The 24,471-nt window shown below is 40.6% G+C and overlaps 1 protein-coding gene across 1 annotated transcript; it reads left to right on the top strand.

The window, feature by feature from the left end:
- Positions 1 to 934: 934 nt before the first annotated feature.
- Positions 935 to 19,957, top strand: adamtsl2 (ADAMTS-like 2). The gene is made up of 18 exons (XM_037680181.1): positions 935 to 1,039; positions 4,132 to 4,283; positions 4,563 to 4,638; positions 4,887 to 4,989; positions 7,629 to 7,774; positions 8,785 to 8,908; positions 10,271 to 10,351; positions 10,440 to 10,615; positions 11,841 to 12,144; positions 13,085 to 13,424; positions 14,278 to 14,381; positions 16,344 to 16,470; positions 16,550 to 16,763; positions 16,881 to 17,036; positions 17,767 to 17,937; positions 18,058 to 18,234; positions 18,749 to 18,893; positions 19,830 to 19,957. The coding sequence occupies exons 1-18, from the start codon at positions 935 to 937 to the stop codon at positions 19,955 to 19,957; spliced, it is 2,829 nt and encodes a 942-aa protein (XP_037536109.1).
- The last annotated feature ends 4,514 nt before the right edge of the window (positions 19,958 to 24,471 follow it).

Below are 24,471 nucleotides of genomic sequence, written 5' to 3'. Positions count from 1 at the left end.
CAGTATTGCACGTTTAAAGCTGACAATAAGAGAAATGAAATAATCAAAATATAATACTTTTCTACGTGTTTCGTAGTTGTACATTTTTTTACATGCAAGTTCGCAAAGAAACACTCGATTTTGTTTGAATGTTTTGAAGTTTCCTGTGCGTTTCCAACAAAACACCACCCGAAACGGTTACTTTACTTTAAAGAGTCCGAGGCTCGACTCTGTTACGAAGCTTGTGCAGCGTCCTTTATGAACCCTCCCTTTCCTGTGTCTGATGTTCTCGCCAGCCTTTACCTTCAGACATCTACATTTCCTTATAGTCTAAAGAGCCAAACAAAGACCTACCTGTGTAGCGTCCAAGGAAACTTACCTCCATCCTTCCAGCACTTTGGGGCTTGTTTAACTTTTTAATGGGCCCCTTTGCTGTCCAACTCCCTTTTCTTCACCACCTGAGGCCTCTCGGCAGCCCTCCACCTGCCAGCAGACGCCTGCTTCGACTGCGAGCACGTTCAAATACCTGCAGCCGACGCGCAGCTGTGTAGTCTGAAAACACACCCTTCACTTTCTGCGAACAGATGTTTAGATACGAGCTTTATTCAGCCCATGTTCTTGGTGTTTCCTGATTAGACCCGTTGTCTCAAAACAGTTGAGTTTCTGTGCAGGTAAAGTGTCCAGCAGCACGTCAGGTGTCACCACAGATGTTCTTAAAAAACACTTCAGGGTCGGAAAGGAAACAAAATGCACGTGTTCTCATAATGGACAGGAAGTCAGAATCCTCAAACTGGAGCTGGGGCAAACCCCGTACTCCTCAGCAAAAAGCTCATAAGTGCTGCAGAATCTTTAGTGGTGCTGATATTTCCCTTTGTACCCCTCAGTCGGTGACAACACGCACATTTTTGTAAAAAAGTTTGCTTTTTCAACAACATTTTCTTTTTTTGTTGTTAGGATGAAGGTGTGGTCGTGGGAGCAGTTTGGGGAGACGGGTGTGGTCCTCCTTGGCTTCCTGACTCTGGTGGTGTCTATGGGAAATCTGTCCGCCCGAGGCTCACAGGTACAAAACAAACTTTTACCTAACTCAGATTCACTAAATCTTTTATTTTTATTTTTGACTTCAGTAAATCGTTAATTCTGGTTTGAATGTTAGTCCTTCATGTCTTTGGTACTTTAACTTCTTTCCACAGTAAAAAAAAAAAATGCATTTAGCTTTTTCAAATAGGGGTTCTGTGGAGTGTTTATGAGCAGTCAGTGTCCTTCCTGCTGTAGACAGCAATCATTTTGGAGAATCGCGTGGAAATTCTCACGTGGTCATCAAGCTATCAGCTGCTCAGAGCGAAACCCAGTGAAGGTTTAGTCAAAACTCCCTCAGCAGTTTGAACAAAACCTATAATATAAAAAAATACATCATCGTTTTTACACAAGTCAGTTGTTTACGTTGGCACCGATTCTGTCAGCCGATAATAGTTTGTTTAGCTGCTTCTTTGTAGCACAGAGCTGCAGCTCTTTGTTTTCTTAATCACATATTTTTAGTCAGTTTTTATTAATGGGATTAAATCAGGCAAATGAATCACAATCAATAAGTAGAAGATGCCACCAAACACGTAGCGCTGCAAACATTATTTCATTAAGGAAATGGTAACAAAGTAAATGACAGTTTAAAACAAAACAGATTTTTATTTTAAAATGTATTATTTTAGTCTATGTGGTGCTATGGTGAACCGGCAACCTGTTGAGGGTGTGAGCCGTCACACACTCGGTGACAAAAGTGAACGAATGAATAAATGCGCAATAAAAATTAAATAAATTAAAGACAACGGAAGGAGGAAATGTGTTTGTTGCATTTTAAAGGAAAGATTCAATATTTATATTAGAGATAAAGAAGCTGTTTATTTTGCAAGTTTATTTAGCGTCAAATGCTCTTCCAGCTGTTTTTTATTCATGCCACTTGTTTTTACAGCCGTTCGCTGCGTCTATCTCATTTTTGATGACACCTGCTGCCTAAAAATACAAAAATCACCTTATTGTATGTTAACATTTCATATATTTACAATTTGTGAATAGAATATATTTGTGAGATGAGCAAATCATTACGTTCAGCCTTTATTGTCATGATCTAACATTAAATAATCCTCACTTTCGTTCCTCTCGCGTGCCTGTCGCTCTGTCCCACGTACGCCGCCTGTCTGGTTTTTGTAGAGTTTCCCTCGCAGCTGCTCTGCCTCACACCTTTACAAGGAGCTCAGCGCACATTCCAGCGGTCACTCCGATGAGCCCGTCTGAATAAATGGATGCAGGCTTCAGCCTCAGTTAATGCTGTTAATCCATATCAGGAATGTGGGAAATGCTGCGCATCTTCACACACTGGAGCCTCGGCACAAAACGCTGACGCTCGTTTACGCACGCTCCTCTGACGGTCCAACAATCACACAGCTGCTGTTGTCACTGTCACTTACAAAACTACAGTTCACACTATTTCTTTACAGCTTTTAGGAACACGTTGCGTTTTTGTGACGAGTATCTAAACATCCGCTTAGAAAATGTGTTCAGTTCCAAGTTGTTTCTTTTATTTTCACACAAAACAGGCTCAGCCCTTGAGTTAGGAGCATTTTTCTCTTGAACAGTTACAGGTCAGAGTTAAAAGAAGTATCTCACTGAGCTGCGACTGTCGCAGGAATAGTTAGTGACTCGAGATCGCAGGGACAACTAGAAAATACATTTTTTTTATTGTGGCCTTGCTGGATTTTGAGGTAACACTTTACAACAAAGGTACACAAAATTTGATCAACTACTGAGGAACCTCTCAGGAACGAATCAGGAGCTAATGGGTAATTAACCAGTACTTACTGGGAAACACGCAGCCAAGCCTTATTAGGGGACTACTGGTTAGTTACCACAGAAAGAGGAGAAATTCTCCATGTGGGTTCTGAATAAACCCTACACCAGTGAGGTCACAGCTCGTAATTGTCAAAAACCTGTTTCCTAGTGATTACTGGTTTTATTGGATTTTCTTTTTAAACCTATTGATGAAAGATACGATCAATTTCATAATCTTGTACTGCTGTCATCTTAACTAGGTTTAGTAACAAACCAGTCGTCCCCTAATAAGGCTTGTCTGTGTGTCCCAGTAAGCACTGATTAACTACCCATTAGCTCCTAATTTGTTCCTGATGGATTCAAGGTTCTTTGTCGTCTTTCACATCACATGTGGTACATGAGGTGGAACGAAACTATGTACACAGGGTCCCAGTTACATCCGACAAAAATACAAATTGTAAAGAAAAACAGTAATAAGATCTAAGACATGAACTAAGAAATACACTAAACAGTAAAAGTACAAAACAATGCTCCAAACAACAGATGAGGACGAATGAACACAGCTCGTTCCCTACTAGTTCCCTAGTAGTTAATCACATTTTGTGCACCTTATTGTAAAGTGTTACTGATTTTGAGGTTCTGCAATCAAGTGACCGGCGATCCACATTTAAAATGTCCAGTTTTGGAAAGTCATGGTGATTTTGTGTGCAGCTGTTTTAAAACAATGTTCTTGGCCGTGCACATTATTTTATTGCCCTCCTCTGCTAGCCTTGAACCCAGCTTAGCCCCGCCCCCTAGTTTCTGATTTTTACACTTTTGAAATAAAAACAAACGGGCAGATCTGGACCAGCTTTTCATGAATAATTACTGATCATCAACGTGTGTTTTAGACATTCGCCTCAGATGTTTTCTGTCAGAGGACATCTCCTGCAGGTGTTAACGTACAACTCTGGAGAAGGTGGAGACACCCACAACAACTTCTAGACTATTTTGAGAGAAAAGTAGTTGCACAGTCTTTCTAAACATGACTCAAGCAGCGTGGTTGCACATTTCTGTGATGCATGCGAGAAGTTAAGGGCGTCCACAAAAGTTGCAAGATGATTTGAGACATTCAGGAGATTCCCTCATGAATAATGTTCACCAGTTGCAGCCCAGTGAGATACCAACTTAAAAAGACCCAAAGAATCCACAAAAGCCTCTGTTGTCATGAAGTTCTGGCTCCTTGAAAGCAAAACACACAATAAATGACTTGTGCACGACATCCAAGAATTAACAGTTATTGATATTCATTAAATACATTTTTATATTCTGTGGGTCTTTATTGTGTTTAAGGGTGGGCAGGAGGAGGGCACTGCCTCCAACAGTCTTGAAGAGGAGCTGGAAGTGACCACCTACTGGTGGGGCGAGTGGGCCAAGTGGACAGCCTGCACTCGAACCTGCGGAGGGGGGGTGATGTCCCAGGAGAGACACTGCCTCAAACAGAGGTCAGTCACTCTGAACACCATGTTTTACATCTAAGCACTCATGAACATTATGACAGCTTTGTGAAAACTTTACAAAACCGAGAGCTAGAGGAGACGGCGTGCTCAGTAAGGTCTTGTGCTTTGTTACACCTGCACCGATGCAGAAGTCAGAGGATAAATCACCTAATACGTACATTAAAATGTTCATTATAAATCATTTAGGTTGACTTAACTCCAGCCTGATGTTCATCAAGCATTACCGTGTTGTTTTATGTCCAAATATTTGTCTCCTGTCCAAAGAAAGAAAGTTGCTGCTGGAAAGGACAACATGACCTGCACAGGCACAGCCAAGAAATACCATCTCTGCAACACTAAAGTGAGTCTCAGACTCCCCGTTCTCATCACTTTACTTCACATCTTTGTTCACACAAACACAGTCTCTCCAGCTGGCTGACAGCAGAGGGACCGCGGTTGTGGTCAGTGAAGTGCTCCAAACTGTGATGGAGTCACAGAAAACCCATCTGTGCTCAGATAACGACTTAAAAGGAAGTAACTTGTCCAACAAGCTGTAAAACCAGGACTTAAGAAGAGTGACAAGACCTCTTTGAATGCTCTGTTAAACAGGAATGTCCCGCCACGGGGAGGAGCTTCAGAGAGGAGCAGTGTTGGTCCTTTAACTCACAGCTCTACAGTGGGAGGAGCTACCACTGGAAACCTCTGTATCCTGGTAGGAACAGCCAAAAAACACACAGACAGTCAATGCGTGTAAAAAGATGAATCTAAATACTGTATACATAAAAATTTTATTTGAAACAAAATCCATCCATCCATTATCTTTTACCCGCTTCTACCATTTTATATCACGGGGGTCACTGGTGCCCATGTCCAGCAGAGAACATGCAAACTCCACGCAGAAAAGCCCCCAGACCTGCGGTGCGAGAGTTTGGTTCTCGTTGCCAGAAGTAAGTTGGACTCCTCCAGGGCTGCCCGTTGCCGCCTAATCTGTTCATAACTTTAATGGACAGAATTTCTTGGTGCAGCCAGGGGGTGGAGAGATTCTGGTTCGGTGGCTTCAGGATTCCTTCTCTGCTCTTTGCAGATGATGTGGTCCTGTTGGCATCATCTGATCTTCAGCTCTCACTGGAGCAGTTCTCAGCCGAGTGTGAAGCGGCTGGGATGAGAATCAGCACCTCCAAATCTGAGGCTGTGGTCCTCAACTGGAAAAAGGTGGATTGCTCTCGTCAGGTCGATGGTGAGGATCTGCCTCAAGTGGAGGCGGTTAAGTATCTCTGGGTTTTGTTCACGAGTGAGGGAAGAATGGAACGTGAGATTGACAAACAGATTGGTGCAGCGTCTGCAGTATTGCGGACTCTGTGCCGGTCCGTTGCGGTGAAGGGGGAGCTGAGCTGTAAGACAAAGCTCTCTGTTTATCATTCCGTCTACATTCCTTCACCTATGGTCACAACCTCTGGGTAGTGACTGAAAGAATGAGATCACAGATACAGGCAGTTGAAATGAGTTTCCTCCGCAGGGTAGCTGGACTCTCCCTTAGAGACGGGGTGAGAAGTTCAGTTATCAGGAGAGACTCGGTGAGAAGTTCAGTTATCAGGAGAGACTCGGTGAGAAGTTCAGTTATCAGGAGAGACTCGGAGTAGCACCACTGCTCCTCCACATTGAGAGGAGCCAGTTGAGATGGTTTGGGCATCTTGTAAGGATGCTCCCTGAGAGGTGCTTCGGGCATGTCAGACTGGAAGGAGACCTTGGAGAAGATCCAGGACACGCTGGAGAGACTATGTCTCTCAGTTGGCCTGGGAACACCTTGGAATCCTCCCAGAAGAGCTGGAAGAGGTGGTTGTAGAAAGAGATGTCTGAACCTCCTGCTCAAGCTGCTGCCCCCAAGACCTGACTTCAGAACAAGCAGAAGATGATGGATGGATGGATGGATGGATGGATGGATGGATGGATGGATGGATGGATGGATGGATGGATGGATGGATGGATGGATGCTAAAATAGTGGTGCCATTAAAATGACTGAAATTTATGGAATGAGCAGAAAAACTATTTTATTTTAAAATTCTGTATGAATGTTGAGTGCTGCTGAATCACTTTGCTCAAGTTTGTCGAAAAAACTGAATTGTTGAAGTTCAAACAATCAGAGCAAACCTTTAAAATCTAAACATGATCAAAAAGATAAAACTATCAAAGCATTAGCTAAATGCTAAGACCAACAAAACAGTAGCTTAAAGTTAAAGCCAGCAGAATGGTAAAGGTGAAGATCAGCAAAACTGTAGTTAAAAACTACAAATATAAATAATTCAGTTGTGCTGAAACAGCTTAGTACAGAGCTGTGCACAGAATTTTGCAATTTAAGGGGAAAAAACCCCCAAATGCAATTAAATTTAAATAGTTCACAAGTGTGAAAGTTGCTAAAAGACCTTTCTGTAACATCCTGAATGAGTTAAATATTTTAACGGTTGCAATAGATATAAAAGTATACTAGATAATAAGGTCAAACGTATTAAAGGATCAGCATTAATCCTAAAATGATGTGGAGATTACTGATATGGAAACATTTCTTTTTGAAGAAGTTATTAGATCTTAAAAGTTTGTGAAAAGTTTAGAAATGGACAAGGGAAAGATTCACTTTTGAGGAATGTCCAAAAATATGTCCCAAAGTCTCATCGCTGTAAAGACAATGCAAAAAATATATTTTCTGACAATCCTTGCTTTATGCGATAGTTTCCAGGTTGTAAATGTAAATAATGAATATTCTTCTTACAACAAAATTAGTCACGGAGTTCCTCAGGGTTCAGTGCTTGGACCTTCCATTATAGATAAAGTTATTAAACAGCATGTGATGCATGTTCGTCGTTATGCTGATGATACTCAGTTATATTTGTCCATGAAACCCATGACGTTGCCACTGGCCTGTCATTTTGTGTCCGTTCCTCCTCCTTGTCCTCTCAAAACCAGCTGGTCGAAGCAGATGGCCGCTTGTCCTGAGCCTGGTTCTGCTGGAGGTTTCTTCCTCATGAGGGAGTTTTTTCTTTCCACTGTTGCCTTTATGCTTGCTCAGGATGAGAGTCTGTGACAAAGTTGAGACTCAACGCAGTCTGCTCCTCAGAGAAATAACGTTATTAACTGACTTTTTAATGTATGTGAATGTTTCTGTTCAGTGCCCTGAGAGGACTTCTGTTGTGACTTGGTGCTATGGAAATAAACTAAATTGAAATGCAGCAACAAGCCCATTATGAGTTTTATAAACTAATAAATGAGTTTATCGGGGGGGGGGGGGTTCTGTGATGTGAAAAGCATAAACGGTTGGAGCGTTGATCCTTGACTTGTGATCTTTCACTTGTCTTTAGATGATTACGTTCACATCTCCAGTAACCCCTGCGACCTTCACTGCACCACGACTGACGGCCACAGGCAGCTCATGGTGACGGCACGAGATGGCACTTCCTGCAAGTACAGCAGCTACCGCGGCGTCTGCGTGGACGGGACGTGTGAGGTCAGTCCACGCTTTCATCGCTCTGGTCCAGGTTTTAACCTGACAACCATCAGGGCGTTCATTCCCAGTAGGAGTCCAGCACGGTGGAATATCTGTCAGCAGCTTGATGTGATGACGCTTCAGGCTCGTTCTGACAGGAAGATTGAACTTTTTTACATTTTTAACAGCTTTCAAGTATTTGACATTAAGGATTTTGTAAGTCAGCATCAGTCAGAGTCATAGTGACGAGACGAGTGCAAGGAAACACACGTGAAGCAACTCTGAATGTCCTCCAGCCATCTCGTTTTAAAATCTTTAAAGAGTTTTTATACTTTTTGAGCAGCCTGAGAAGCATGAAAGTAAGATATTTCATGTTTTACTTAACTTCATTTCATTATCTGTTTCTTCGTTTTGAATTATTTCCAAAAAGGACCATTAAAAAAAACTTTTACCACTTTTTAATGTCGTTATTTCTTCTCACACCTAACTCAGGCCTCAGTGATAACAAGCAATAAAGTGTCATTTAGTTTAATTTGTTTTGCTAATATATCTGTAAATGTCCAATATCACAAAAATTGTCATAGTTTCTAAATTATCAACTAATTCTGTCGGGGTCAGGCCTTTTTCTGAATAAACAAGTTGCAGTCTTTGTCTGAACTGTTCATAGACTGATTTATTAAAAACTCAGTAACACTTTCATGGATATTGTTTTGGAACAACATTCACTTTCCTGAGCAGGAAAAATCAAAATCACTCGTCACATCAGTGATTTAAAATCTTTCTTCCATTATGAGCCTTGATTAGTTGCAAAGAAATCAAAGTCAAGTGCAAAACGTGTCATTTTGCTTTATTACCTGCAATATTTTAGTTTGATATTAGCATGTTTGTTTTTGCTTTGCACTTAGTTTAATACAATTTAATTTTTTTTTTTTGTGTGTGTTTGTTTCAGCTCGTCAATTTATTTATTTTTCTTTAGGAGAGAGATTAACCCTTTTTCTGTGTCTGTTTTTACATCTCACTTTCTTGCGCAGCCGATCGGATGCGATGGCGTTCTGTTCTCGTCCAACACTTTGGATAAATGTGGTGTTTGTCGGGGGGACGGCAGCAGCTGCAGCAGAGTCACTGGAAACTTCCGCCGTGGGGCCACAACGCTGGGTGAGCATCCATCCATCCATCCATCCATCCATCCATCCATCCATCCATTATCTTTCACCTGCTTATCCCTTTTTGGGTCACAGGGATCACTGGTACCTATATCCAGCAGCAATCACTGTGCGAGGGGCGGGGTACACCCTGGACAGGTCTCCAGTCCATCACAGGGTCACATAGAGACAAATGAGACAAACAACCATTAACTCTCTCACTCACACCTAGGGACAATTTAGAGTTACCAATCAGCCGGAGAAAACCCACGCATGCACGGAGAGAACATGCAAACAGAAAGGTCCCGGGCTGGGATTTGAACCAGCGACTTTCTTGCTGAAAGAAGGTCCATTTGTACATGTTCCAGAAAATGCTGACCATTTTTTTTTTTTTAGTGCTAGTGTTTGTTTAGTGCAGAACATGGCAGAGAAGACCAAAACATTAAACTTGTATCACTTGTCTCACAATCTGTGCAGTATATGTTATGTGCAATATATAGCATGTATATTTTAGCTTGTGTTATTTACTTGAAATACTTATTCATACAAATTCATACTTGCACCGTTATAGTCGACCTTGTTGTTGATGACCATTTTTCTTTTGGACCTTGTAAATATTTTATTTCTTTTTCACGTTTTGGTACTTTATTTTGTACTTTTCTTGCAGGCTTTTGTTCTTTGCTTTTAGCGAGTAGAATCAGTTCTTCTCATCCTGAACATTTTATTGCATGGTTGACCTTGTGCTCACCTGCATATGACAAATAAACATAATTATTTGAACACAACGGCGAGAAGTCCATTTCATTACTGACGATTTTCTACTACCAATCACTACCTAATAAATGGTACATAACTTTGCAGATAGTTAAATACTTTTATTAAACCTAAAAATAGTAAGGTGACTGTTACCATTTAGAAAAAGATAAACCATTTTGGTTTGAGATTAAACTACTTTTTAATTTAATAACACTTCAGACAACAGAAATTAATAAAACTTCTCTCAAATAGATTTAAAAAAAGTTATTAATATTGAGGATTTTAGCAGCAGGGCTTGGCATTCATGCACAAGAGCTAACTGAGAGTCAAATTAATCATCAATTTATATATTTAAGGAATCCTTGGCTTAAACAAATAATCAAATTTCAGTTTTTTACCTTGTTGATCCTGTGATTTCATCAAATCTCACTAAAGAGCAATTTGTCTTTAAACGTTTTGTGAAATAATTAATATCTATTGTTATTTATGCACGTTTTGTTGCCAGTTTTTGTCGTTACGATCTTATAAAGTTGTTTGGACGTAAAGATATTTCAAACGTTACTTTGAAAAACGTCAAAACATGAAGTTTCTGATTACATTTCTGTGTCTTGCTGTTTAGGTTACTCTTTCATCACGCAGATTCCCGAAGGATCTTGGGACATCCAGATCATTGAGAGAAAAAAATCTGCAGATGTTCTCGGTGCGTCCAGTTCCTTCTGATCAACATGAGACACGTTACAGTGAAAAATTAAACACCGTGAAACGGATCTTTGCTTTTTGCTCCCCAGCTGTGACTGACCAGGCGGGGAATTTCTTCTTTAACGGTGCCTACAAGTTGGACAGTCCCCAGAACTTCCACGCAGCAGGAACCGTTTTCAAATACCGCCGACCCATGGACGTTTATGAGACTGGGATCGAATACATTGTGGCCAAAGGCCCCATTGACCAGGCCATAAATATCCTGGTACACTAATTTCTCTGCATCGACTCACTGTTTTCACTGAAGCAACTCCAGGTCTTGATCAGCCTTTTTCATGTGTTAAAGACTACTGGCTGTAATAAAAATAGATTGGGCACTTTTATGGTTGTTTAAAAAGGGTTAAAAAGATGAAGGAGCTAAAAGCAGGTAAAAGACAAAAGGTGAATGGAAACAAAAGAAAAATGCAACTAAAGTTAGTATCATGACTTATGTAAAATAATATGACAGAAAATAACTAGAAACAGCTTTTTTTTTATATCGTTTTTGTAAAATAAAACAAAAATACAGGGTTGTCTGGTACATATGTTTTTTATTTAAACCTTTATTTTACCATGAAAGTAATCCATTGAGATTATTAATCTCTTGTAATGATGTCCTGGGACATATATCTGACAGTAAAGATGTTTGGACAGTTTTATTGATTATGCTGTTGCTGAATTTGGTTAAATTTGATATTTTATTATATTTATTTATTTGTTCTTATTTACTTTTTGGTGTCCTGTTTAAGAGAGCTCCATTTTTTTTAGTTGCTGTTTATGTTTATCATCATTTAGTGTTGATTATTATTATTATCATCATCATCATCATCAACATCACTATTATATTACTATTATTTTTATTATTATTACTATTATTATTATATTAACAATAATAATAATACTATTTGTAAACAATAAAGTGTTTAAAAGAAGAAAAATAATTGACACATCTTTGTTAGGACTTTATAAATTAGACTACAAATCATGTATTAAAGGAAACCTTGGTTTAAACCAATAAATATAATTAATTTCTGTTTATCACCATGTAGATCCATGTCATTTCACAGGCTGAGCTTCACAAATACTCTCCCAAAATCATTTTCTTTCATTTTTATTTTTTTATTTTAAGAATTTTGTATTTTAAAATTTGAGGACAATGAGAAAATTAATTGGTTGTTGATTTAACACATGTCTGCATGGTTTACAGAAGCACCACAGGCCTCACAATAACCTCAAAGAAAGTCCTGAATGAAAATAACTGATAAACCACTTGTTGTTTTTTATTGTTGTTTAATTATTGCACATTATTAAACAGCAGTACTTCAGTCCATCAGATAAATGTCCCAGGATGTATTTACAGTATGAAATGGCAATTTTCTGACTTGTGCGACTTAAGTTAAAGAAAATCAATCATTTGAAATAATTTCCTCAACTTGTTTTTATAATTTCAGGTTTGGAACCAGAACGGCCGAACCCCCTACATCACCTACGAATACACCGTCCACCGAGACGCCCTGCCTCCTGTCCCACCTCCTCCTGTCTACACAGGTTCGGACTCCTCAGCCGGGGAGGTGTCTGTGGAGGAGAGTGGCCCGCTGGCCCCTAACGGCAGCGTAAATAACCGGGACGTTCCGGGGGACCAGTTGCAAACGAGTGGCGCTGATGGGCAGAAGGGCCAGGAGACGAACGAGGTGTACGAAGAGACGGCGGCCATCGACTGCGACCAGGACAAAGCAGCCGCCCCAAAGCAGACGGGTAAAAACAACTTGAACTTATCCATAATTTACATTTAAGAAATTCTGTGATGAAACCGACTCGCATCGAAAGAGTCAGAAGGGAGGCCAGAAAAGTGACCGGAGAGGTTTTGTAATGGTGCAGAGATATAAAAGTTGAATAACTTCCTCTCAGAAAGGTTGAGTCGGTCAGAAATAAAGATGGGAAGAGGTTCAGTGTTCTGGGAACGACTGTGGTCAAAGAGTTGAATAATTTACTGTTTCACTGTGGCAGCAGGGGGGTTAGGGCCTTCTCTTCAAACGTTATCCTTGCAGATGAGCTCACATTTAACCTGTTCACCTCTGAGCATCATGAGGCAACATCTAAAACAAGACCCTGAACTTTGTGTAAGAATATACCAGTATACGTTTTCCATGTCCCACTGGGCTGGAAACGGTGGGTCAGATTTGAACCAGATCCTCTCTCCTGCTCCGTTTACTGCATGTGTGTAAAAAAAAAAAAAAAAAAAAAAGGGCCTTTTGAAGCTGTGAATTATTTATGACATGAACACATAAAGGGGATCAGCAGCAGATGAAAAATTCAGAATTTTGTGGCTTTTTGGTCTTTTAAAAATGGCTGCATCCCAAACATGAGCAGTAATGGCCTTCCTGCGGGCTCTCAGCTCGCTCAGCTGACTGTCGTCATGTTTCTGCTCTGTGTGGAGGGCCGAGGCGGACAGAAAGAGTCGCTGCGCACCTTTTACACAAGCTGACATCATACTGAAACCGTCTCATCTGTCATGGCGCTCCCGCTCTCCCGTCTGATTTGTCCCTTTTTTAAATCCCTCCTTTATGCCGTTAATTTTAACCAGTTCTGTTAATAAAAAATGTAAGTGAAGGTTTTGACTGTGCAAATAACAAAGTGACTATTTTAGCCTCATACTGACTTCTATTTCACATTCTCCTCTGTAATGCATGTAAAGGGAACAGCAGCCAAACCGTGAGCACTGCCAAACCGCCGCCTGACGGTGGACCCCTGGACACCGAGCCGGACTCAACAAACCTCATATGGAGGGTCCTCCTGGATGGACAAATCAGCCCGGACGAGCTGCTCATCAACATTTCCACCAACCAGCTGTTGACGGGGGGAGACGGCTTGTTCCCACCTGAGGTGGACCTGGGCAGCTTGGAACGGATCAACCCGACAGACCTGAACGAGACGCTGGAGTCCACTCTGGGCCACAGAGGCAACGACAGCGGAGACAACCAGAACAGAACGGTTCAGTTCAACGGGAGGACCTCCGGCCGCTCCAACAGAACCAGGTTATCAGACAGAACTCACTCAAAGTCGGTTTTTCTCTCATGAAGTTTCTCCTGCAGAGGAAAGCAGGTGGACTCCGAGACAGACAGGCAGTAAAGCTGTCAGTGAAGTTTATATACCAGCAGTAAAGCAGGCAGACATGCAGACAATAAATCGGTGCAGTTGGATCGTAAGCAGGTGGACCAGGACATAAAATTCACCTGAGCTACAGACAGATCCAGTCAAGAGGGAAGACGAACATGCACACTGGGCAGGTTTTACCTTGATCATGTTAATAATTCATGGTGGCTTCACTGTTTCTGCAGTCTGCAGGTATAACACACACACTTTCATCTAAAAAAACAAACAGTAAATGAACAGAGCAGATGAGCGTGGAGGGAATGCAGAAGAAACATTGCTGCACTCAGAAGCAAACAATTCCAGGCATTCGTAAGAAAAGTGAGAAATACTGCATGAAGGGAAAACACTGTCGTCACCTCTGGGAGGAAATCAAAAGTTAGAATTGGACCGGCTGACATGGAGTTAAAACTCAGGGGAGGTTAGGTTTCATATGAACTTCTGGCAAAAGGAACCACCGGCGTTACGACAAGAATGTGCGTACAGCTTTTATGTGATGTGGTGAAATAACGTATTTGCAGGTTTGCAGGCTGTAAATCAGCCACCACACTGTGACTGCCTGCCCTGTTTGTATCTTTAAAAGTCCTAAAAATATCCATTTAAAATGACGTTTTGAAGAAATAATTATTGCCTTGACAAGTTTTTATCTGCAGCGGTTTTAGTTTGCGTTTGCAGACGTGGCTGAAGGTAAAGAAGATAAAAACTCCCAGTTCCCCTCACCTTTTGTACGTTTCACAGGGGGAATCAGAGGTTTTACCAGAAGAACCTGAAGCTGAGCCCTGCAGACATGTACCGCTGGAAACTTTCCTCTCAGGAGCCCTGCAGCATGACCTGCTCCATTGGTAATTCAATACTTTTTGTCATTCAACCTTTATTTATACAGGTTAGTCCCATTGAGCCACGAGGACTCATTTATCAGAGAGACCTGTTTTAACAACGAACACAGATGAGGAACAGACAATCGTATAAAAAGCATATAAAATGAAAAGTAAATAGAAGAAATGATATAGAAATGGAACAAAATCAGCTACAAAGAGATGTAGAAAACTAAAAACAGGAACATGTCTGTCTGCTAGTGCCAGGAACTTAACAGATGTTTGAAGCCACTTAGAGAGGTCAAGGTCGAGAGCTTCCGATCTTTTTGCAAGATATTACAGGAAACAGGAGCGGAGTAGGAGATGGCCCTTTTCCCAAGTTCAGTCTGCACTGAGGGGACACTGCAGGTAATAATGTCCTGAGAGCGCACGCTGTAGCTGCACTCACGCAGAGACAAGTTGGAGGAGATGTATGAAGACAGCAGACCAAGAAGTGATTTAAAAATGAAAATGTACCAGTGAGAGAGTCTGCGTGAAGTTAATGATGACCAGTTAACCAGTGAATACAGGGTGCAATGGTGGGTATGGTAGTTACAGCCAGTTATGAATCTTAGCTCACCGTGACAGACAACATCCAACATCTACAGGGTGCTTGCAAGAGCGTTCATGTAAATAATGTCACTGTAATCAATGGAGGGAAGGAAAGTCGCAGTGACAAGGTGTTTCCATTCAGACTTAGACAGGATCCGTTTCTGAAAAAGAAACCCAGTTTAACTTTCAGTTTATTCACCAAGTTTTTAACATGGGGCTTAAGAGAGAGATGCGAATTGACCAAGATTTCCAAATATTTATAAGAATCGACAAACTCAATCGGGACACCATTTGAGGATAAAATAGAAGGAAGAACTGCTGGGACCTACTTCCTGTTTGAAAACAACATCCCTTTGGTTTTGTCGGCGTTTAGCACCAGTTTAAGATGGAACAAATCTGACTGGATGATGTCAAAAGCGGATTGCAAAAGCTGGAAAACCTTAACAACTGTTCTAGCTCGACAATAAACAACTGTGTCGTCAGCGAAAGGTGTAATCCAATACTCATCTCAGATTAGGAATATTACGTTTTTTCATCTTCATTTTCTAGTTGAAGCTGAAAACCTCATAACATCCTTTTGTTTTTAGTTCTGACAACAAACTTTTCAAACACAGCAATATAAAAAAAAATACTATCACTGAAGGATTATGCTTTGATTTTAACAAAGATGTGATCTGGATTATGTGTTCAGCTACTTCCACATCATTTTAACTCAAAATTAGTAAAAATGACTGATTTACAACCCATTTGTCTTTAGGTTTGTCACTTTATTGCAGGCACATTTGAATGCAGGTCATCATTTTACATTATCAATTTAAAGTAAATTAATATTTACTGTAACGTTTTATTTAAAAAAAAAAACTTAGTTTATGCTCCATTGTTTATCTAGCCCTCACAGTGGAGTCCGAGAAATGGTAGTTTCAAACCAATGAAGTGTGAAGTTTTATTATAAAATAGTCAAATGTTCCTTTGAATTCAGTTTTGTTCACTTCAAATTAATTTGACAGAAACAAAAACATTAAAAAAAAAAAAACATTTTATGTCAAATAAAGCAACATTTGCAACATATACAGGACTTGGTTAGTATAAAGACCTTGTTCCCAGTTAGGGTTTAAAAGCAAATAAACTTATTAAACTAATTAAAAATATCAAAAATCAAAACAATAGCAGGAACACACACAGTTAAATACTGATGTAAACCAGATTAATACACAAACTGGTTCTTTTTGTGTCACTTTTTAAACTCTAATGGTTGAAGTTTGCTCTGAGTCAACACAGACGCTTTATTCTGTCAACACCTTGATAGTTATTTAATCAAACATGTTGTGATCTGGATAAACTCTTTTCTTTCATGAGTTGTATAAATGAGGCCGTCTTGGCTTCTTGTTTATGATCCAGGGGTGTCAAAGTCCTTCGTCTCGTGCGTTCGTTACGATGGCGTCGAAGTTCACGACATGTACTGTGATGCGCTGACCAGACCAGAGCCGGTCCATGACTTCTGCATCGGCAGAGAGTGTCAGCCGAGGTACAACCCACTGATGCTTTTATTTCCTGTTCCAATAAAACCAGAACATCTGTTTGATGAGGTCAATGTGTTCTTCTAGATGGGAGGCGAGCAGCTGGAGCGAGTGCTCCCGGACCTGCGGAGAGGGTTTCCAGTTTCGCCAGGTTCGCTGCTGGAAGATGCTCTCGCCGGGCCTCGACAGCTCGGTCTACAGCGACCTCTGCACCATGGCCGACCTGGAGAGACCCATGGAGAGACGAGCGTGCAAGAGTCCCGCCTGCGGTCCACAGTGGGAGGTAGCAGAGTGGGCAGAGGTATGACTCACCCTGCTCAGGCTCAAACACCGTTTCATTTGAATTAAATCACTTCCAGTTCTGTTCTCGTGCAAAAACGTACGGAAAGAGTTCGCTACAAAGATTCTTTCTCTTTAGTGCCCTGCTAAATGTGGCCGCAAAGCTCAGGTGACCCGTGATGTTCGCTGCTCTGACGAGACCAGACCATGTGACCCCATGACCCAGCCGCCAAACGTGAAAAACTGCACGGGTCCGCCCTGCGAACGCCAGTGGACTGTGTCAGAGTGGGGTCCTGTACGTTTTACACAAGCTGCACGCAGTGAAACACACAAGAACACGTTCGCATCTTGTCTCAGTATCACCATCAGGGGTAGAGAATGTACTCAAACACTGTACTTAAGTAAAAGTACAAACTAACAGACAAAAATGTACTCTAGTAAAAGTAGAAGTACCACATTAACGTTTTTACTTAAGTAAAAGTAAATTAGTACTTGCATTTAAAAATACTTAAAGTATTAAAAGTAAAAGTACTTGCTGAATGTATTACCTAATGCAATACTCTACAATATCATTAAGTGTGCCTGTATGTATATTTTCTGTAGTACATTAATAGTGTTGAGCCATTTTAATGAACAATGCTGCAGATAATACATGTTTTTATTGTGCGACACCGTTCACACTTGGACTTGTGATTCTGTGTGTCAGAGTTTCAGGGATGACCTGCAGAGTTAAATGTATTTAAGCATTCATGAGGATGAAAGTCATAAAAATGACTTTCATCCTCATGAATGTGCTTTTAAAACTCGTGATTTTACAGTTTTTTAGTGGCAGCAATGGGTTTCTATATTTTATTTGATTAGCAGAATTAAATATGAAAAATAATGTCAGAGTGTCTGTCTGGAGTAGCTTGTGTGATAAGGAGGACCCAAAAACCTGGTGACAAACAGTAAAAGGGCAAACTATGGCAATTTTTTTACTTTTATCAGCTTTCTTCAGCGTGACCTTTGACCCGTGTTTGTTGCAGTGCTCTGGTTCCTGCGGCCATGGGAAGATGGTTCGTCACGTGTACTGCAAGACTCCTGAAGGCCGGGTGGTTCCTGAGAACCAGTGCTCCCCAGAGAACAAGCCGCTGGCCGTGCAGCCCTGCGGGGAGAGGGACTGCGCTCCACACTGGCTGAGCCAAGACTGGGAACGGGTGAAACCACGACTCTAAATCCACACCTGAAGCTCTCACAGGGATACTGCAAAATGCTTCAGGGATAAAATAAAGTTCCTGTTAAATAACTCAATATGCTGTTGTTGTTTTGTTCTGCAGTGCAACACAACCTGTGGGCGCGGAGTGAAAAGGAGGATCGTGTTGTGCGTGAGCATCAGCGGAGGAAAGTTTCAGATCTTTGATGAGGAGGCGTGCAGCAGCAGCGAGAAGCCCGAAGAGGAAGCCACCTGCTTTGAGAGGCCGTGCTTCAAATGGTACACCACCCCCTGGTCCGAGGTAAACACAGCTGATTTACAACCGATCGGGTGTAGTCTTCATCAAATTTGATGACAAGCTTTAGAGAAACAGGATACAAAGCCCCGACGCCTCGCTCCGCCTCCATGCTCTTGTTTCTAACTTTCATGAAATTGTTCGTTTATTTGAAACTCATCGAGGGCCGTCCGTCACAAAGGGCAAACATGTGATGTATTTTCTTTTTAATTCTATAACTTTCTATTTAAAATTTCTTCTACAAACCATTTTATATTGAAACAACTTCAGAAAATTTGAGGTTTGAGCTAATTTTCAAATAGACTGTTTTTTTTAATCAAAATTGCATTTATTTATGAAGCGCTTTAAAAGGGATTTACAACTAAAGCAAAACAAAATAGAGACACACCGCTCTCATATGATCATGTGTCAGCAAAGACTCTCTGCTACCACCACACCGAATTTTAGATAACTATCTGTAGAATCGTCTGTGATGTAGCCGTTTCCCCCCTTTAACTGTAACGTGTTTGTGTTTCCTCAGTGCACAAAGACGTGCGGCGTTGGAGTGAGAATGAGGGATGTGAAGTGTTACCAGGGCAGGGAGTTTGTTCGGGGCTGCGACCCCCTCACCAAACCAGTGGCTAAACAGACCTGCACCCTGCAGCCCTGCCCCACCGAGCCGCCAGGTAACACCGCACACCTGAGCTTCAGCCGGTGAACTGGTTGTCAACTCTGTGAATCAACCCAAGCTTCCTAACTTCGGTGCACGGTGAAGGTGGCATCAGATGAACAACCCAACAAATCCAACTCATAATATATGAAAATATACAAAACGATTAATCCATTAGGTTCATTTTCAGTCATTCAGACTCCAGAATTTTACACATTTTTTTTTACCTGTAATTTTCAGTAAATTCATCTCCAAAATGTTTAGTAAGATGGATGTGAAAGTTTAGTGAGAGGGATCCTGCTGCACATCTGTTAAGCTCCTACATATCAAGAAATCTTTGATACTTAAGTAATAATAAACATATTTTCTGTATTTTATCTGCTGTGTGATTGTCATTAGACATTTGATGCCAGCTCCACCTGTTTCAAAGTACCATGCTCATGTTCAGAGTCAGAAAGTTGAGTTTTCTCTGAGCTTCAAATAACTCTGGATATGTTACATCTGCTTTGTTTTACATAACTTTTATTCATCGCTAATGAACTTATTCAAACCTTCAAGGAACTCATTTGATTTCTAGGTTATAAGACAAATAAAAATAATTGCAAAAGGAACTTTAAAAAAGACAAAGCTAATAAAAATATGTATGTTGCTTCCAAATGTAGCATCAGCTTGTGAGTTTCCAATGGTTCTCAACAGTGGTCCTTGAGGAACGCCATCCTGCATGTTTTAGTCGTTTCCCTGCTCCATCACACCTGATTCAGTGATTTCATTACTTCCTCAAGTTCTGCCAAAGCCTGCTAAGCACCCATTCATTCAAATCAGGTGTGTCAAAGCAGGGAAATTACTAAAACATGCAGGGGATGGTGTTCCTCAAGGACCAGGTTTGGGAACCACTGGTTTAGATAAAACATTTAAGTTCAGCAGAGGACTTTAAACTCTGATTTTGTCCCAGATGAGAGCTGCCAGGACCGACCCTCCACCAACTGCCTGCTGGCCCTGAAGGTGAACCTGTGCAGCCACTGGTACTACAGCAAGGCCTGCTGCCACTCCTGCCGCGCGCTCCGACCTTCCACCTCTTAGTCCCGGACGCCACTGTAGCCTCGCTCCACCCGGACTCTTAACTCCAGCAGGAGGAACCACGAGAAGTGTCTGTCCACACAAACAGAACAAACTTTCCTGCTGCATTTGCACCATTTATACACACAAAAACAAAAACAGCATTTTTGGTAAGAAAATCTGAGATTATTTTTTTAGTTAGTTCATTAGTGCGTTGTCAAAATGTAACTGAGGTTTTTGAGAAACGATGATTTTGCAGCCTTGCCTTGTGCGTTAAGCCTGTGCTAGAAACTACAACGGCGGTGCCTTTGTAACATTGTTACACCTGACCCAACAATTTTCCGTCAGGTCATCTGGACAGTTTCTTTTTGTTGCTGAAACATTTCACCTTCCATCCAGAAGGCTTCATCAGTCAAGGAAACCCACAATACAAAACTGATTCTTCCCCCAAACAGCTTACTCCAAAGTGGAACAAACCAGTTATGTTGGTGCTAAGATGGTCTCTTTGGCACGCCCCCTCCTCCGGTGCCGGCCCTCTTCCTCGTTGACAGTCATGTCAAACTGGTTCAAAACTAACAAAGTCCATGCTCAATAATCCAGGTATACGATCCAACAATTTTCAGTCAGAATTACTGAGCATGGACTTTTTGGTTTTAAACCAGTTTGACATGACTGTCGATGAGGAAGAGGGCCAGCAACAGAGGAGGGGGCGTGCCAAAAACACAATCTTGGCACCAACATAACTGGTTTGTTCTACTTTGGAGTAAGCTGTTTGGGGGAAGAATCAGTTTTGTGTTGTGGGTTTCCTTGACTGATGAAGCCTTCTGGATGGAAGGTGAAACATTTCAGCAAAAAAAATAAATAGATAAACTGTCCAGATGACCTGACTGAAAATTGTTGGATTGTATACCTGGATTACTGAATATGGACTTTTTAGATTTTTACACCTGCTTTGACCGGATCGGATCACCAAGGTTTTCTAAGATGCATTTAGCAGCTTTTAATTCTGTGAATGTTCATGAAGCATTCTCACTGATGAGATCCATTTTTCATCCGTAGGTTTTTCAGCATCTTTGTCGTTCCACAATTTTTGTGCTATTTCAGCAAATCATAAATCAAAAACATTCAGCTCATTCAGGACAGTCCTGCTAAAACTTTTGTTATTGGTGCAACTTTAGCTTTTTGAAATATTTAGCCTTTTCTGTCACTTTTACCCTCATAGAAAATGAATTGAGCTCATTTTACATCCTTCAAATTTTTAGATCTGTTTACAACCTTTTGCTGCTCCTTTCACATTTTGTTCTGGTTCAGCTTCTTTCAGCTTCCTTGTGCAAATTTTAACTTTTTTCAGAGACTTTCAGCTGACTTCAGCTGCTTTTTCAGCTGTTTACTGATCCTTTCAGGGTCTTTCAGCCAACTACAACATTTTGTGCTTCTTCTGGCATCTTTCTTTCTGCTAATTTCAGCTTGTTATGCTCCTTTCAGCTTGTTTCTGCAAGTTTCAGCCTTTTCTGCCTTTTCTGCTACTTAGCCTTTTTTATAATAATTTGGAGCTTTTTCAGCTAATTCCACATTATTTGCACTCATTTCAACTGTGTTCAGCCTTATTCAGCTAAAATGTGCTCTCTCCACTTCCTTCTGGTAATTTAAGCTCCTCAATGTCTTTTTTAGCTACTATTCAGCTGTTTTTGGCAATTTTTTTTGCTTTTATCAGATCATTTCCACTTCTTTGTGCTCATTTTTGCTTTTTTAAGCCTATTTGGGCAACCATGTGTTCCTTCTGCTTTCTTCTGCTAATTTAAGCTTGTTCTACCTTTTCAGCATTTTTTAGCTAATTTCAGCTAGTTTCTGATAAACTCAAGTTTTTGGTGGTAATTTCTGATACTTTCAGCCTAATTAAATTATTTATGCTAATTTCAGCTTGTTATGCTCCTTTCAGCCTATTTCTGCTAGTTTCTGTTATTTCAGCTGATTATTTAGCTATTTTATGATAATTTTAGCTTTTTCAGTTGATTCCACATTTTTTTAAACTCATTTCAGCTCTCTCCACTTCCTTCTGGTAATTTAAGCTTTTTTTCTGCCTTTTCAGCTACTTTTTAGATGTTTTGTTTTTAATTTAATATTTTTTAGCTAAATTCCTAATTTTTGTGCTCATTTAAACTAAATTCATCAAATATGTGTTATTTCTGCTTTCTTCTGGCAATTTAGGATTGTTCTTCCATTTCAGCTACATTTCAGCAAGTTGTTTAGCTTATTTCAGCTGTTGTTCAGCAAGTTCTTCTGCAATAATAATTTCTCTAGTTAAGCTTTAAAGTTGCCACCAAACAAGAATCAGATCAGAAAACTTGTTTTCTTGTTTTGTTTTGTTTGATAGTTATTGTTGACGTTGCCGCCACCTACTGGCTTGGCATAATTATTTCAGCTTTTGTAAGAATTTCTGCATTCTTGTATGTTTGTTAAATATTTCTGTTCAAACAGATAGAAAAGTATTAGCTTTAAAAAATATTGGTAGTTGTGCAATCTAGGAGTTATAATTGTACAGCAGCTACTGTGAATACTGAGAGGGAGCAGAACTCTCCGATAATCTTGGATTTAAGTAATAAGTTTAACAGATCCAAAAAAAAGCAGAATTTAACAAAAAAAACAGCTTGTTTTATTTTTATTAAGTTTACTAGCTTTTTTTGTATCCACCGTTTTTGACTATTTATCATTGGAGTGAATCAAGCCTCTGCAATGTGGAGTCAGAGACGAAGTGGAGTTACATCTTCTGTCGTGTTCATCGCTGCGACACAAACATTAAGTTATTTCTCAACCGAATATACTGCATGGCTAGAATATTTAATGCAAATTCTGTTTATGGAGCATAATTTAACTGTATTTGAGTGTCCGGCACGAGCGTGCAGCAAAGAAACAGACTCATTTCCATTTCACCTCCTTCTGTTTGGAGCGGTGCCAGCACGCCTGCAGGACACGGGAGCATATTTATTAGTCATAGCACATTTTCATTTAAAACACGACGGTCCCGATGCCAGGTCCCTGTTGCACTTCGGGTCAACTGATGCCAGTTCTGCTCTGTGCACGTGCACCGACACGAGCGCAGGCCGAAGGATTCCTGACACTTGAAGTATGGTTGAAATGTGTTCATGTATGTCTCATTTAAAACTGTCGTGTGTTTTTATATAACTGATACCTCTTTGTACAAAAAGAAAAACGGAAGTATGGCGATCGTGTACTGTTGATGTAAACTGAGAACCTGATAGTACTGATGTGTATTTTAATTAAACAGCTCAAGTGAAGGATTTCACCCATGTCATTTTTTTATTTGACTTTATTAACAGCAGGTCTCCATTACTTAAGACGTGCAGAAGATTCAGCCCTTATTTTACAAATGGTAGCAGAATTTCAAACTTTACAAAACTTAAGAAAACTTAAAGTTGATGCTTGTGATCAAAACTTGTTTTTTTCATCTTGTGTTGCTGCATAAGTTCAACAGGAAGTCTAAAATTTCTGCTCGTTCGGGCTCAAACTAGAACCCCCAGTTCAGATTGAAGTTATGACCAAGAACAGAATGCATAGATTTGCAAATGTGATGAACTTGTTTTATTCATAATGGGACTTTGTAAATATATTGAATTAAGATAAAAGAAGTGATTTGAATTTGATGGCAGCAACACGTCCAATAACAGTTGAGAAAGGGGCAACAAAGAATTAAAAGTGGTACAAATACAAATACAAAGCGCTGGAGGAGATTTTTGCAACTAATTAGTTCAGTAAATAGACCGGGTATAAAAAGAGCATCTTTCTAGAGTTTCAAGAGAATCTTTTAGAAGTAAAGATGGGCAGAGGTTCAGCAGTCTGCAAATACCTGCACCTAAAAATACTGGAACAACTTCAGAACAGCGTTCAACAAGAAACTGGTAAGACTTTGCAGAGCTCATCATCTGCAGATCATGAAAATATTTTGAGTCTGGGCTCAATGGACGAGGCTGAAAGTCGGGGCTGGATGGTCGTGATGTTCGGGCCCTCAGGGGCCACTGCATTAAAAACAGGTCTGGTTCTGTTCTGGACTCAGGAACACTAGATCATTTTCTGTAAACACAGTTCACCATGCCATCCAAAAATGCTGCTCAAAGCTCTATCATACAAAGAAGACAAGATGTGTGAATACTGTCCAGGACCGCTACTGTCTCCTCTGGACAAAACTGATCTGTGGTCAGATCTAAATTTTATTTTTGGAAACCAAGAATGCTACAGCCTCAGTACTAAAGAGGAGCAGGACCATCCAGCCTGATGTCAGCACACAGTTCAAAAGCCTGCCTCTCTGATGGTATGGGGGTGCATTACTGTATCTGGCATGGGCAGTTTACAGTTAATGTAGAACGTGCATATGGGTTTTAGAACCTGTTCCATCCAGCAAAAACCCCAACAACAAACAGAAAAGCTGAGCAGCTACAATCCTCCACCAGACCAGAATGGGACAACAAAACCTCCAGCAGCTGGTCTCCTCAGGTCCTCCAAAACCTCCAGCAGCTGGTCTC

The sequence above is a fragment of the Nematolebias whitei genome, chromosome 8 (genome assembly GCF_014905685.2).
Source record: "Nematolebias whitei isolate Nwh7 chromosome 8, NemWhi1, whole genome shotgun sequence".
Classification (NCBI taxonomy): domain Eukaryota; kingdom Metazoa; phylum Chordata; class Actinopteri; order Cyprinodontiformes; family Rivulidae; genus Nematolebias; species Nematolebias whitei.
Note: the sequence above shows the minus strand (reverse complement) of the source record. Positions and strands in the feature narration are given on the sequence as shown.

Excerpts from the sequence above, each read along its gene's own strand:
- adamtsl2 (XM_037680181.1), top strand. The coding sequence starts at position 935 with ATGAAGGTGTGGTCGTGGGAGCAGTTTGGGGAGACGGGTGTGGTCCTC. Across the intron at positions 16,764-16,880 it reads AGGTAGCAGAGTGGGCAGAG|TGCCCTGCTAAATGTGGCCG; the intron begins GTATGACTCACC and ends CTTTCTCTTTAG. Across the intron at positions 18,894-19,829 it reads CTGCCCCACCGAGCCGCCAG|ATGAGAGCTGCCAGGACCGA; the intron begins GTAACACCGCAC and ends ATTTTGTCCCAG.